The 13,659-nt window shown below is 48.2% G+C and overlaps 1 protein-coding gene across 1 annotated transcript in view; it reads right to left on the bottom strand.

Annotated features, from left to right (window-relative positions):
• The window catches only part of LOC124039067 (striatin-like), an 84,788-nt gene that overhangs the window by 18,551 nt on the left and 52,578 nt on the right, over nt 1–13,659 (bottom strand). Inside the window, exons 7-9 of the mRNA XM_046354948.1 lie at nt 6,137–6,268; nt 5,371–5,509; nt 4,484–4,643 (exon numbers count right to left, since the gene is read on the bottom strand). Of these exons, the coding sequence (XP_046210904.1) occupies nt 4,484–4,643; nt 5,371–5,509; nt 6,137–6,268 (431 nt within the window). The remainder of the gene's footprint in view (nt 1–4,483; nt 4,644–5,370; nt 5,510–6,136; nt 6,269–13,659) is intronic.

The following is a 13,659-nucleotide window of genomic DNA, read 5'->3' as shown; positions in this document are numbered from 1 at the left end:
ACAGAGGGGTAGAGACAGGCTACAGAGGGGTAGAGACAGGCTACAGAGGGGTAGAGACAGGCTACTGAGGGGTAGAGACAGGCTACAGAGGGGTAGAGACAGGCTACAGAGGGGTAGAGACAGGCTACAGAGGGGTAGAGACAGGCTACTGAGGGGTAGAGACAGGCTACAGAGGGGTAGAGACAGGCTACAGAGGGGTAGAGACAGGCTACAGAGGGGTAGAGACAGGCTACAGAGGGGTAGAGACAGGCTACAGAGGGGTAGAGACAGGCTACAGAGGGGTAGAGACAGGCTACAGAGGGGTAGAGACAGGCTACTGAGGGGTAGAGACAGGCTACAGAGGGGTAGAGACAGGCTACAGAGGGGTAGAGACAGGCTACAGAGGGGTAGAGACAGGCTACTGAGGGGTAGAGACAGGCTACAGAGGGGTAGAGACAGGCTACAGAGGGGTAGAGACAGGCTACTGAGGGGTAGAGACAGGCTACAGAGGGGTAGAGACAGGCTACAGAGGGGTAGAGACAGGCTACAGAGGGGTAGAGACAGGCTACTGAGGGGTAGAGACAGGCTACAGAGGGGTAGAGACAGGCTACAGAGGGGTAGAGACAGGCTACAGAGGGGTAGAGACAGGCTACAGAGGGGTAGAGACAGGCTACAGAGGGGTAGAGACAGGCTACAGAGGGGTAGAGACAGGCTACAGAGGGGTAGAGACAGGCTACAGAGGGGTAGAGACAGGCTACAGAGGGGTAGAGACAGGCTACAGAGGGGTAGAGACAGGCTACAGAGGGGTAGAGACAGGCTACAGAGGGGTAGAGACAGGCTACAGAGGGGTAGAGACAGGCTACAGAGGGGTAGAGACAGGCTACAGAGGGGTAGAGACAGGCTACTGAGGGGTAGAGACAGGCTACAGAGGGGTAGAGACAGGCTACAGAGGGGTAGAGACAGGCTACAGAGGGGTAGAGACAGGCTACAGAGGGGTAGAGACAGGCTACAGAGGGGTAGAGACAAGTAATACGTCTAAAGTAATGAGTTGGTGGATTATGGTGATGGACACCAAATCTCTATCAAACAGATTGCAGATTATTTGATAGAGATTTGGTGTCCATCACCATAATATATAACAAAAAATACCAAAGAAAAATAACAGAAAAATGAAATGGCCAGTTTCAACAGGTTTCAGAATGAAACAATCAAATATATAATAGTTAGTGTGTGTAAAATAGTGAATACAAGTGATCTGCAGTTATTCATTAAAAACACTACAGTCTACCAGAGTGTCGGTTGACCTGAACACTACAGTCTACCAGGTTGACAGTGACCTGACCACTACAGTCTACCATGTTGACAGTGACCTGAACACTACAGTCTACCAGGGTGTTGGTTGACAGTGACCTGAACACTACAGTCTACCAGGTTGACAGTGACCTGAACACTACAGTCTACCAGGTTGACAGTGACCTGAACACTACAGTCTACCAGGGTGTTGGTTGACAGTGACCTGAACACTACAGTCTACCAGGTTGACAGTGACCTGAACACTACAGTCTACCAGGTTGACAGTGACCTGAACACTACAGTCTACCAGGGTGTTGGTTGACAGTGACCTGAACACTACAGTCTACCAGGGTGTCGGTTGACAGTGACCTGACCACTACAGTCTACCAGGTTGACAGTGACCTGACCACTACAGTCTACCAGGGTGTCGGTTGACAGTGACCTGAACACTACAGTCTACCAGGGTGTCGGTTGACAGTGACCTGACCACTACAGTCTACCAGGTTGACAGTGACCTGAACACTACAGTCTACCAGGTTGACAGTGACCTGACCACTACAGTCTACCAGGTTGACAGTGACCTGAACACTACAGTCTACCAGGGTGTTGGTTGACAGTGACCTGACCACTACAGTCTACCATGTTGACAGTGACCTGAACACTACAGTCTACCAGGTTGACAGTGACCTGAACACTACAGTCTACCAGGTTGACAGTAACCTGAACACTACAGTCTACCAGGGTGTTGGTTGACAGTGACCTGAACACTACAGTCTACCAGGGTGTTGGTTGACAGTGACCTGAACACTACAGTCTACCAGGGTGTTGGTTGACAGTGACCTGAACACTACAGTCTACCAGGGTGTCGGTTGACAGTGACCTGACCACTACAGTCTACCAGGTTGACAGTGACCTGACCACTACAGTCTACCAGGGTGTCGGTTGACAGTGACCTGAACACTACAGTCTACCAGGGTGTCGGTTGACAGTGACCTGACCACTACAGTCTACCAGGTTGACAGTGACCTGAACACTACAGTCTACCAGGTTGACAGTGACCTGACCACTACAGTCTACCAGGTTGACAGTGACCTGAACACTACAGTCTACCAGGGTGTCGGTTGACAGTGACCTGAACACTACAGTCTACCAGGTTGACAGTGACCTGAACACTACAGTCTACCAGGTTGACAGTGACCTGAACACTACAGTCTACCAGGGTGTCGGTTGACAGTGACCTGAACACTAGTCTACCAGGGTGTTGGTTGACAGTGACCTGAACACTACAGTCTACCAGGTTGACAGTGACCTGAACACTACAGTCTACCAGGTTGACAGTGACCTGAACACTACAGTCTACCAGGGTGTTGGTTGACAGTGACCTGAACACTACAGTCTACCAGGTTGACAGTGACCTGAACACTACAGTCTACCAGGTTGACAGTGACCTGAACACTACAGTCTACCAGGGTGTTGGTTGACAGTGACCTGAACACTACAGTCTACCAGGGTGTCGGTTGACAGTGACCTGACCACTACAGTCTACCAGGTTGACAGTGACCTGACCACTACAGTCTACCAGGGTGTCGGTTGACAGTGACCTGAACACTACAGTCTACCAGGGTGTCGGTTGACAGTGACCTGACCACTACAGTCTACCAGGTTGACAGTGACCTGAACACTACAGTCTACCAGGTTGACAGTGACCTGACCACTACAGTCTACCAGGTTGACAGTGACCTGAACACTACAGTCTACCAGGGTGTTGGTTGACAGTGACCTGACCACTACAGTCTACCATGTTGACAGTGACCTGAACACTACAGTCTACCAGGTTGACAGTGACCTGAACACTACAGTCTACCAGGTTGACAGTAACCTGAACACTACAGTCTACCAGGGTGTTGGTTGACAGTGACCTGAACACTACAGTCTACCAGGGTGTTGGTTGACAGTGACCTGAACACTACAGTCTACCAGGGTGTTGGTTGACAGTGACCTGAACACTACAGTCTACCAGGGTGTCGGTTGACAGTGACCTGACCACTACAGTCTACCAGGTTGACAGTGACCTGACCACTACAGTCTACCAGGGTGTCGGTTGACAGTGACCTGAACACTACAGTCTACCAGGGTGTCGGTTGACAGTGACCTGACCACTACAGTCTACCAGGTTGACAGTGACCTGAACACTACAGTCTACCAGGTTGACAGTGACCTGACCACTACAGTCTACCAGGTTGACAGTGACCTGAACACTACAGTCTACCAGGGTGTCGGTTGACAGTGACCTGAACACTACAGTCTACCAGGTTGACAGTGACCTGAACACTACAGTCTACCAGGGTGTCGGTTGACAGTGACCTGAACACTAGTCTACCAGGGTGTTGGTTGACAGTGACCTGAACACTACAGTCTACCAGGTTGACAGTGACCTGAACACTACAGTCTACCAGGTTGACAGTGACCTGAACACTACAGTCTACCAGTGTGTTGGTTGACAGTGACCTGAACACTACAGTCTACCAGGTTGACAGTGACCTGAACACTACAGTCTACCAGGTTGACAGTGACCTGAACACTACAGTCTACCAGGTTGACAGTGACCTGAACACTACAGTCTACCAGGTTGACAGTGACCTGAACACTACAGTCTACCAGGTTGACAGTGACCTGAACACTACAGTCTACCAGGGTGTTGGTTGACAGTGACCTGACCACTACAGTCTACCAGGGTGTCGGTTGACAGTGACCTGACCACTACAGTCTACCAGGTTGACAGTGACCTGAACACTACAGTCTACCATGTTGACAGTGACCTGACCACTACAGTCTACCAGGTTAACAGTGACCTGAACACTACAGTCTACCAGGTTGACAGTGACCTGAACACTACAGTCTACCAGGTTGACAGTGACCTGAACACTACAGTCTACCAGGTTGACAGTGACCTGACCACTACAGTCTACCAGGTTAACAGTGACCTGAACACTACAGTCTACCAGGGTGTTGGTTGACAGTGACCTGAACACTACAGTCTACCAGGTTGGCAGTGACTTGACCACTACAGTCTACCAGGTTGACAGTAACCTGAACACTACAGTCTACCAGGGTGTTGGTTGGCAGTGACCTGAACACTAGTCTACCAGGGTGCTAATATTTTAGTCAGAGGGACAGGTTTTAACCTTGTTTATTTACGTGTGTAACTCACCCCAGTTGGTTCCGTTCCCTGCGCTGCGGGACTCAGGTGATGTGTCCATATCATCTGGACTAGACAGGAAGTCAAAGCCCTTCAGTGCATCCTCAGTGTCTGGGTCCTCACTTGTGTCCATACTGGTGGACAGGGCAGATGATGGCTTCTTCCTCACTATCTAAGGGGCAGAGACAGAGACATTGAGGCATATTGTGACTGCCAGCAGACAGAAATCCATTCTGATATTGTCGGATCAGTTCTGTTAATTGACTGATATTATCATGAACTTCAGAAGTAAAACGATTTAGCTAAGCGTTTGTCTGTGTGTGTGATGCATGTCTGTGTGTGTGATGCATATCTGTGTGTGTGTGCGTGTGATGCATATCTGTGTGTGTGTGTGTGATGCATGTCTGTGTGTGTGTGTGTGTGTGTGTGATGCATATCTGTGTGTGTGTGTGATGCATGTCTGTGTGTGTGTGTGTGTGATGCATGTCTGTGTGTGTGTGTGATGCATATCTGTGTGTGTGTGATGCATGTCTGTGTGTGATGCATATCTGTGTGTGTGTGTGCGTGTGATGCATGTCTGTGTGTGTGTGATGCATATCTGTGTGTGTGTGATGCATGTCTGTGTGTGTGTGTGATGCATGTCTGTGTGTGTGTGATGCATATCTGTGTGTCTGTGTGTGTGTGATGCATATCTGTGTGTCTGTGTGTGTGTGATGCATGTCTGTGTGTGTGTGATGCATGTCTGTCTGTGTGTTTGTGATGCATGTCTGTGTGTGTGTGATGCATGTCTGTGTGTGTGTGTGATGCATGTCTGTGTGTGTGTGTGATGCATGTCTGTGTGTGTGTGATGCATATCTGTGTGTGTGTGATGCATGTCTGTGTGTGTGTGTGCACCTTACCGTCCCTGTAGGTCCTGTCTGTTCCATGATAGTCCTGTCATACCCTGGACCGTCTTCATCATCATCTTCATCACTGTAGTCAGCTGCAGAGCTTTCTATGAACCTGAAGGCCTCCTGCACAACACTGGACTCGGTCTTCCTGCTCACACACACACACACACACACACACACACACACACACACACACACACACACACACACACACACACACACACACACACACACACACACACACACACACACACACACACACACACACACACACACACACACACACACACACACACACACACACTGGTTCACTCTGCCAGAGGCAACACGGACCTAGCTGTCCTAACAATATCAAGGCAGTTTTTTAGGTTGGGGCCAGCCTGATCCACCATCTTGACCTCTCCATCTTACATATCCGTTTCTCTAGGTTGGGGCCATAGAAATAGAATGACTGGAATTATATTATTGGTCTGAGGTATTTTCTCCCTTCTAGTAATGCTATCATTGGCACCATCCCGTGGGGGCACCATCCTGTGGGGGTACCATCCTGTGGGGGCACCATCCTGTGGGGGTACCATCCTGTGGGGGTACCATCCTGTGGGGGTACCATCCTGTGGGGGCACCATCCTGTGGGGGCACCATCCTGTGGGGGTACCATCCTGTGGGGGCACCATCCTGTGGGGGTACCATCCTGTGGGGGTACCATCCTGTGGGGGTACCATCCTGTGGGGGCACCATCCTGTGTGTGTATTGACAGTGAGGTGTGTTAACTTACCCTCCTCTGGTGCGCGTGTCTGTTCCGTTGGCCGTCCTCTCCACAGGGCCCCCTCCGTCTCCGGCCAGGGTTTGCACCCTGCGAGACTTCACATCCAGGATGGTGTCTGTGTACCCCACCTCCTGGAGATACCTGGACAAATTAGACAGGCTGTGTGACTGTTTTTTTAGTCCCAGGAGGAGCTTGTCCCTACGCCTCCCACTACTGTCAGTTAAGTCAGACTGCTGGGAGAGAAAGATGCACACAACATGACACAGGAGACGAGACAGAGCCTTCCCACTACTGTCAGTTGAGAGGAGACAGAGCCTTCGGGTCTGGTGAAGATCTCCTTTAAATCACACAAGTCAGGACATTTATATTACAGATTTATTTTTCCTCCAATCAAACCTGCTGACAGAGAGAAAGAGAGACAACCAGCATCATTACACTGGTGTCCTCTTAACACATAACCATCTCAGCTGTGTTGAAGACAGTAAACTGGCTGTAATGAGTTACTACAATAACAACGGTGTCTGTCTGTCTGTCTGAAAATATACTGCTGAATACAACAGGTGTAGTAGACCTTACAGTGAAATGCTGAATACAACAGGCGTAGTAGACCTTACAGTGAAATGCTGAATACAACAGGTGTAGTAGACCTCACAGTGAAATGCTGAATACAACAGGTGTAGTAGACCTCACAGTGAAATGCTGAATACAACAGGTGTAGTAGACCTCACAGTGAAATGCTGAATACAACAGGTGTAGTAGACCTCACAGTGAAATGCTGAATACAACAGGTGTAGTAGACCTCACAGTGAAATGCTGAATACAACAGGTGTAGTAGACCTCACAGTGAAATGCTGAATACAACAGGTGTAGTAGACCTTACAGTGAAATGCTGAATACAACAGGTGTAGTAGACCTTACAGTGAAATGCTGAATACAACAGGTGTAGTAGACCTTACAGTGAAATGCTGAATACAACAGGTGTAGTAGACCTTACAGTGAAATGCTGAATACAACAGGTGTAGTAGACCTTACAGTGAAATGCTGAATACAACAGGTGTAGTAGACCTCACAGTGAAATGCTGAATACAACAGGTGTAGTAGACCTCACAGTGAAATGCTGAATACAACAGGTGTAGTAGACCTCACAGTGAAATGCTGAATACAACAGGTGTAGTAGACCTCACAGTGAAATGCTGAATACAACAGGTGTAGTAGACCTTACAGTGAAATGCTGAATACAACAGGTGTAGTAGACCTTATACAGGGTGTTACGGTACAGAGTCAATGTGGAGGCTATATACAGGGGGTACCGGTACAGAGTCAATGTGGAGGCTATATACAGGGGGTACAGGTACAGAGTCAATGTGGAGGCTATATACAGGGGTACCGGTACAGAGTCAATGTGGAGGCTATATACAGGGTGTTACGGTACAGAGTCAATGTGGAGGCTATATACAGGGGTATTACGGTACCGAGTCAATGTGGAGGCTATATACAGGGGGTACAGGTACAGAGTCAATGTGGAGGCTATATACAGGGTGTTACGGTACAGAGTCAATGTGGAGGCTATATACAGGGGGGTACCAATGTGGAGGTACAGAGTCAATGTGGAGGCTATATACAGGTACAGGGTACAGGTACAGAGTCAATGTGGAGGCTATATACAGGGTGTTACGGTACAGAGTCAATGTGGAGGCTATATACAGGGTGTTACGGTACAGAGTCAATGTGGAGGCTATATACAGGGGGTACCGGTACAGAGTCAATGTGGAGGCTATATACAGGGGGTACCGGTACAGAGTCAATGTGGAGGCTATATACAGGGGGTACCGGTACAGAGTCAATGTGGAGGCGATATACAGCGTAAAACAGCGTAAAACAGACAGCATTATCTGTGGATCTGTTTGGGCGGTATGCAAATTGGAGTGGGCCTAGGGTTTCTGGGATAATGGTGTTGATGTGAGCTATGACCAGCCTTTCAACGCACTTCATGGCTACAGACGTGAGTGCTACGGGTCGGTAGTCATTTAGGCAGGTTACCTTAGTGTTCTTGGGCACAGGGACTATGGTGGTCTGCTTAAAACATGTTGGTATTACAGACTCGGACAGGGAGAGGTTGGAAATGTCAGCAAAGACACTTGCTAGCTGGTCATCGCATGCTTGGAGTACAAGTCTTGGTAATCCGTCTGGCCCTGCAGTCTTATGAATGTTGACCTGTCTAAAGGTTTATTCACATCAGCTGTGGAGTGCATGATCACACAGTCTTCCGGTACAGCTGGTGCTCTCATGCATGTTTCAGTGTTATTTGCCTCAAAAAGAGCATAGAAGTAGTTTAGCTCATCTAGTGTCACTGGGCAGCTCTCGGCTGTACTTCCATTTGTAGTCTAATGTTTTGTTAGCCCAGCCACATCCGACAAGCGTTGGAGCCAGTGTAGTATGACTCGATCTTAGTCCTATATTGACGCTTTGCTTGTTTGATGGTTCGTCGGAGGGCATAGTGGGATTTCTTATAAGCTTCCGGGTTAGAGTCCCACTCCTTGAAAGCGTTTAGCTTTAGCTCAGTGCAGCTGCTGCCTTTTATCCATGGCTTCTGGTTGGGGTATGTACATATGGTCACTGTGGGGACGACGTCATCAGTGCACTTATTGATGAAGCCAGTGACTGATGTGGTGTACTCCTCAATTCCATTGGAGGAATCCCGGAACTTATTCCAGTCTGTGCTGCAAAACAGTCCAGTAGCATCTGCTTCATCTGACCACTTTCTTATTAACCAAGTCAATGGTACTTTCTGCTTTCATTTTTCCTTGTAAGCAGTAATAAGAAGGATAGAATTATCATCAGATTTGCCAAATGGAGAGCGAGGGAGAGCTTTGTATGCGTCTCTGTGTGTGGAGTAAAGGTGGTCCAGAGTTATTTTTCCTCTGGTTGCACATTTAACATGTTGATAGAAATGAGGTAAAACTGATTTAAGTCCCCGGCTACGAGGAGTCCCACCTCTGGGTGAACGTTTTCTCATGGCGGAATATAGCTCATTCAATGCTATCAAAGTTCCAACCTCTGACTGAGGTGGTATGTAAACAGCTATGAAGAACACAGATAAGAACTCTCTCGGTAGGTAGTGTGGTCTACAGCTTATCATGATATACTTAACCTCAGGTGAGCAATAGCTCGAGACTTCCTTAGCTATGGTGCACCAGTGGTTGTTTACAAAAATACACAGACTGCCTCCCCTTGTCATACCAGACGCCACTGTTCTATCCTGACGGTACATCGTATAACCAGCCAGCTGTATGTTGATATTGTCGTCATTCAGCCACGACTCCGTGAAACATAAGATGTTACCGTTTTTAATGTCCCGTTAGTAGTTTAATCTTTCCCGTAACTTGTCAATTTTATTGTTCAAAGATTGCATGTTTGCGAGCAGAATTGGGGAAGTGGGGGTTTATTCAATCACCTCCGACTCCTCAGAAGGCAGTCCGCCCCCCGTCATCTCTTTCTCCGCCTCCTCTTCACGCAGATCACTGGGGTCGGGGCCTGTTCCCAAGGGGGCCGGGGCCTGTTCCCAAGGGGGCCGGGGCCTGTTCCCAAGGGGGCCGGGGCCTGTTCCCAAGGGGGCCGGGGCCTGTTCCCAAGGGGGCCGGGGCCTGTTCCCAAGGGGGTCGGGGCCTGTTCCCAAGGGGGTCGGGGCCTGTTCCCAAGGGGGCCGGGGCCTGTTCCCAAGGGGGCCGGGGCCTGTTCCCAAGGGAGCCGTTTATCCTCCGCCTCGTGTTCGTCAGTCGTGAAAGAAAAGGATTCTGCCAGTCCGTGGTGTGTAATCGCAGACCTGATGTCCAGAAGTTATTTTCGGTCATAAGAGACGGTAGCGGAAACATTATGTAGAAAATGAGTAAAAAAATAAGTTACAAACAACGCAGATAAACAAACAAAAAAACACAATCGGTTGGGCTCAAGTAAAACGTCCTCCTTCTGCTCCAGCGCCACCTTAGAAAGGCCTGTCTGTCTGGCAGCAAGGTAGAGCAGTGCTAGAACTGTTTGTCTCAGACAACGAGTCTAAGTGTGACACTGCCATGCAGACTACACAACGGCCAGTGTGAAAAGAGGAGCCGCCAGAGCCGTTTGAGGAGTTGATGACCTTGTTTCCAGGGTTAGTGGTATGGTATGGTATAGTAACTCACTGTCTGAGGAGCTGATGACCTTGTTTCCAGGGTTAGTGGTATGGTATGGTATAGTAACTCACTGTCTGAGGAGCTGATACCTTGTTTATGGTATAGTAACTCACTGTCTGAGGAGCTGATGACCTTGTTTCCAGGGTTAGTGGTATGGTATGGTATAGTAACTCACTGTCTGAGGAGCTGATGACCTTGTTTCCAGGGTTAGTGGTATGGTATGGTATAGTAACTCACTGTCTGAGGAGCTGATGACCTTGTTTCCAGGGTTAGTGGTAGTGGTATGGTATAGTAACTCACTGTCTGAGGAGCTGATGACCTTGTTTCCAGGGTTAGTGGTATGGTATGGTATAGTAACTCACTGTCTGAGGAGCTGATGACCTTGTTTCCAGGGTTAGTGGTATGGTATGGTATAGTAACTCACTGTCTGAGGAGCTGATGACCTTGTTTCCAGGGTTAGTGGTATGGTATGGTATAGTAACTCACTGTCTGAGGAGCTGATACCTTGTTTCCAGGGTTAGTGGTGGTATGGTATAGTAACTCACTGTCTGAGGAGCTGATGACCTTGTTTCCAGGGTTAGTGGTAGTGGTATAGTAACTCACTGTCTGAGGAGCTGATGACCTTGTTTCCAGGGTTAGTGGTATGGTATGGTATAGTAACTCACTGTCTGAGGAGCTGATGACCTTGTTTCCAGGGTTAGTGGTATGGTATGGTATAGTAACTCACTGTCTGAGGAGCTGATGACCTTGTTTCCAGGGTTAGTGGTAGTGGTATAGTAACTCACTGTCTGAGGAGCTGATGACCTTGTTTCCAGGGTTAGTGGTATGGTATGGTATAGTAACTCACTGTCTGAGGAGCTGATGACCTTGTTTCCAGGGTTAGTGGTATGGTATGGTATAGTAACTCACTGTCTGAGGAGCTGATGACCTTGTTTCCAGGGTTAGTGGTAGTGGTATGGTATAGTAACTCACTGTCTGAGGAGCTGATGACCTTGTTTCCAGGGTTAGTGGTATGGTGTAACTCACTGTAGCTGGATGACCTTGTTTCCAGGGTTAGTGGTATGGTATAGTAACTCACTGTCTGAGGAGCTGATGACCTTGTTTCCAGGGTTAGTGGTAGTGGTATGGTATAGTAACTCACTGTCTGAGGAGCTGATGACCTTGTTTCCAGGGTTAGTGGTAGTGGTATGGTATAGTAACTCACTGTCTGAGGAGCTGATGACCTTGTTTCCAGGGTTAGTGGTATGGTATAGTAACTCACTGTCTGGGTTGACCTTGTTTCCAGGGTTAGTGGTAGTGGTATGGTATAGTAACTCACTGTCTGAGGAGCTGATGACCTTGTTTCCAGGGTTAGTGGTATGGTATAGTAACTCACTGTCTGAGGAGCTGATGACCTTGTTTCCAGGGTTAGTGGTAGTGGTATGGTATAGTAACTCACTGTCTGAGGAGCTGATGACCTTGTTTCCAGGGTTAGTGGTAGTGGTATGGTATAGTAACTCACTGTCTGAGGAGCTGATGACCTTGTTTCCAGGGTTAGTGGTATGGTATAGTAACTCACTGTCTGAGGAGCTGATGACCTTGTTTCCAGGGTTAGTGGTAGTGGTATGGTATAGTAACTCACTGTCTGAGGAGCTGATGACCTTGTTTCCAGGGTTAGTGGTATGGTATAGTAACTCACTGTCTGAGGAGCTTACCTTGTTTCCAGGGGTTAGTGGTATGGTATAGTAACTCACTGTCTGAGGAGCTGATGACCTTGTTTCCAGGGTTAGTGGTAGTGGTATGGTATAGTAACTCACTGTCTGAGGAGCTGATGACCTTGTTTCCAGGGTTAGTGGTATGGTATAGTAACTCACTGTCTGAGGAGCTGATGACCTTGTTTCCAGGGTTAGTGGTATGGTATAGTATAGTAACTCACTGTCTGAGGAGCTGATGACCTTGTTTCCAGGGTTAGTGGTATGGTATGGTATAGTAACTCACTGTCTGAGGAGCTGATGACCTTGTTTCCAGGGTTAGTGGTATGGTATGGTATAGTAACTCACTGTCTGAGGAGCTGATGACCTTGTTTCCAGGGTTAGTGGTATGGTATAGTAACTCACTGTCTGAGGAGCTGATGACCTTGTTTCCAGGGTTAGTGGTAGTGGTATGGTATAGTAACTCACTGTCTGAGGAGCTGATGACCTTGTTTCCAGGGTTAGTGGTGGTATGGTATAGTAACTCACTGTCTGAGGAGCTGATGACCTTGTTTCCAGGGTTAGTGGTGGTATGGTATAGTAACTCACTGTCTGAGGAGCTGATACCTTGTTTCCAGGGTTAGTGGTATGGTATAGTAACTCACTGTCTGAGGAGCTGATGACCTTGTTTCCAGGGTTAGTGGTAGTGGTATAGTAACTCACTGTCTGAGGAGCTGATGACCTTGTTTCCAGGGTTAGTGGTATGGTATAGTAACTCACTGTCTGAGGAGCTGATGACCTTGTTTCCAGGGTTAGTGGTATGGTATGGTATAGTAACTCACTGTCTGAGGAGCTGATGACCTTGTTTCCAGGGTTAGTGGTATGGTATAGTAACTCACTGTCTGAGGAGCTGATGACCTTGTTTCCAGGGTTAGTGGTATGGTATAGTATAGTAACTCACTGTCTGAGGAGCTGATGACCTTGTTTCCAGGGTTAGTGGTATGGTATAGTAACTCACTGTCTGAGGAGCTGATGACCTTGTTTCCAGGGTTAGTGGTAGTGGTATGGTATAGTAACTCACTGTCTGAGGAGCTGATGACCTTGTTTCCAGGGTTAGTGGTATGGTATAGTATAGTAACTCACTGTCTGAGGAGCTGATGACCTTGTTTCCAGGGTTAGTGGTATGGTATAGTAACTCACTGTCTGAGGAGCTGATGACCTTGTTTCCAGGGTTAGTGGTATGGTATAGTATAGTAACTCACTGTCTGAGGAGCTGATGACCTTGTTTCAGGGTTAGTGGTGGTATGGTATAGTAACTCACTGTCTGAGGAGCTGATGACCTTGTTTCCAGGGTTAGTGGTAGTGGTATGGTATAGTAACTCACTGTCTGAGGAGCTGATGACCTTGTTTCCAGGGTTAGTGGTATGGTATGGTATAGTAACTCACTGTCTGAGGAGCTGATGACCTTGTTTCCAGGGTTAGTGGTGGTATGGTATAGTAACTCACTGTCTGAGGAGCTGATGACCTTGTTTCCAGGGTTAGTGGTATGGTATGGTATAGTAACTCACTGTCTGAGGAGCTGATACCTTGTTTCCAGGGTTAGTGGTATGGTATAGTAACTCACTGTCTGAGGAGCTGATGACCTTGTTTCCAGGGTTAGTGGTGGTATGGTATAGTAACTCACTGTCTGAGGAGC

The sequence above is a fragment of the Oncorhynchus gorbuscha genome, linkage group LG07, assembly GCF_021184085.1.
Source record: "Oncorhynchus gorbuscha isolate QuinsamMale2020 ecotype Even-year linkage group LG07, OgorEven_v1.0, whole genome shotgun sequence".
Classification (NCBI taxonomy): Eukaryota; Metazoa; Chordata; class Actinopteri; order Salmoniformes; family Salmonidae; genus Oncorhynchus; species Oncorhynchus gorbuscha.
Note: the sequence above shows the minus strand (reverse complement) of the source record. Positions and strands in the feature narration are given on the sequence as shown.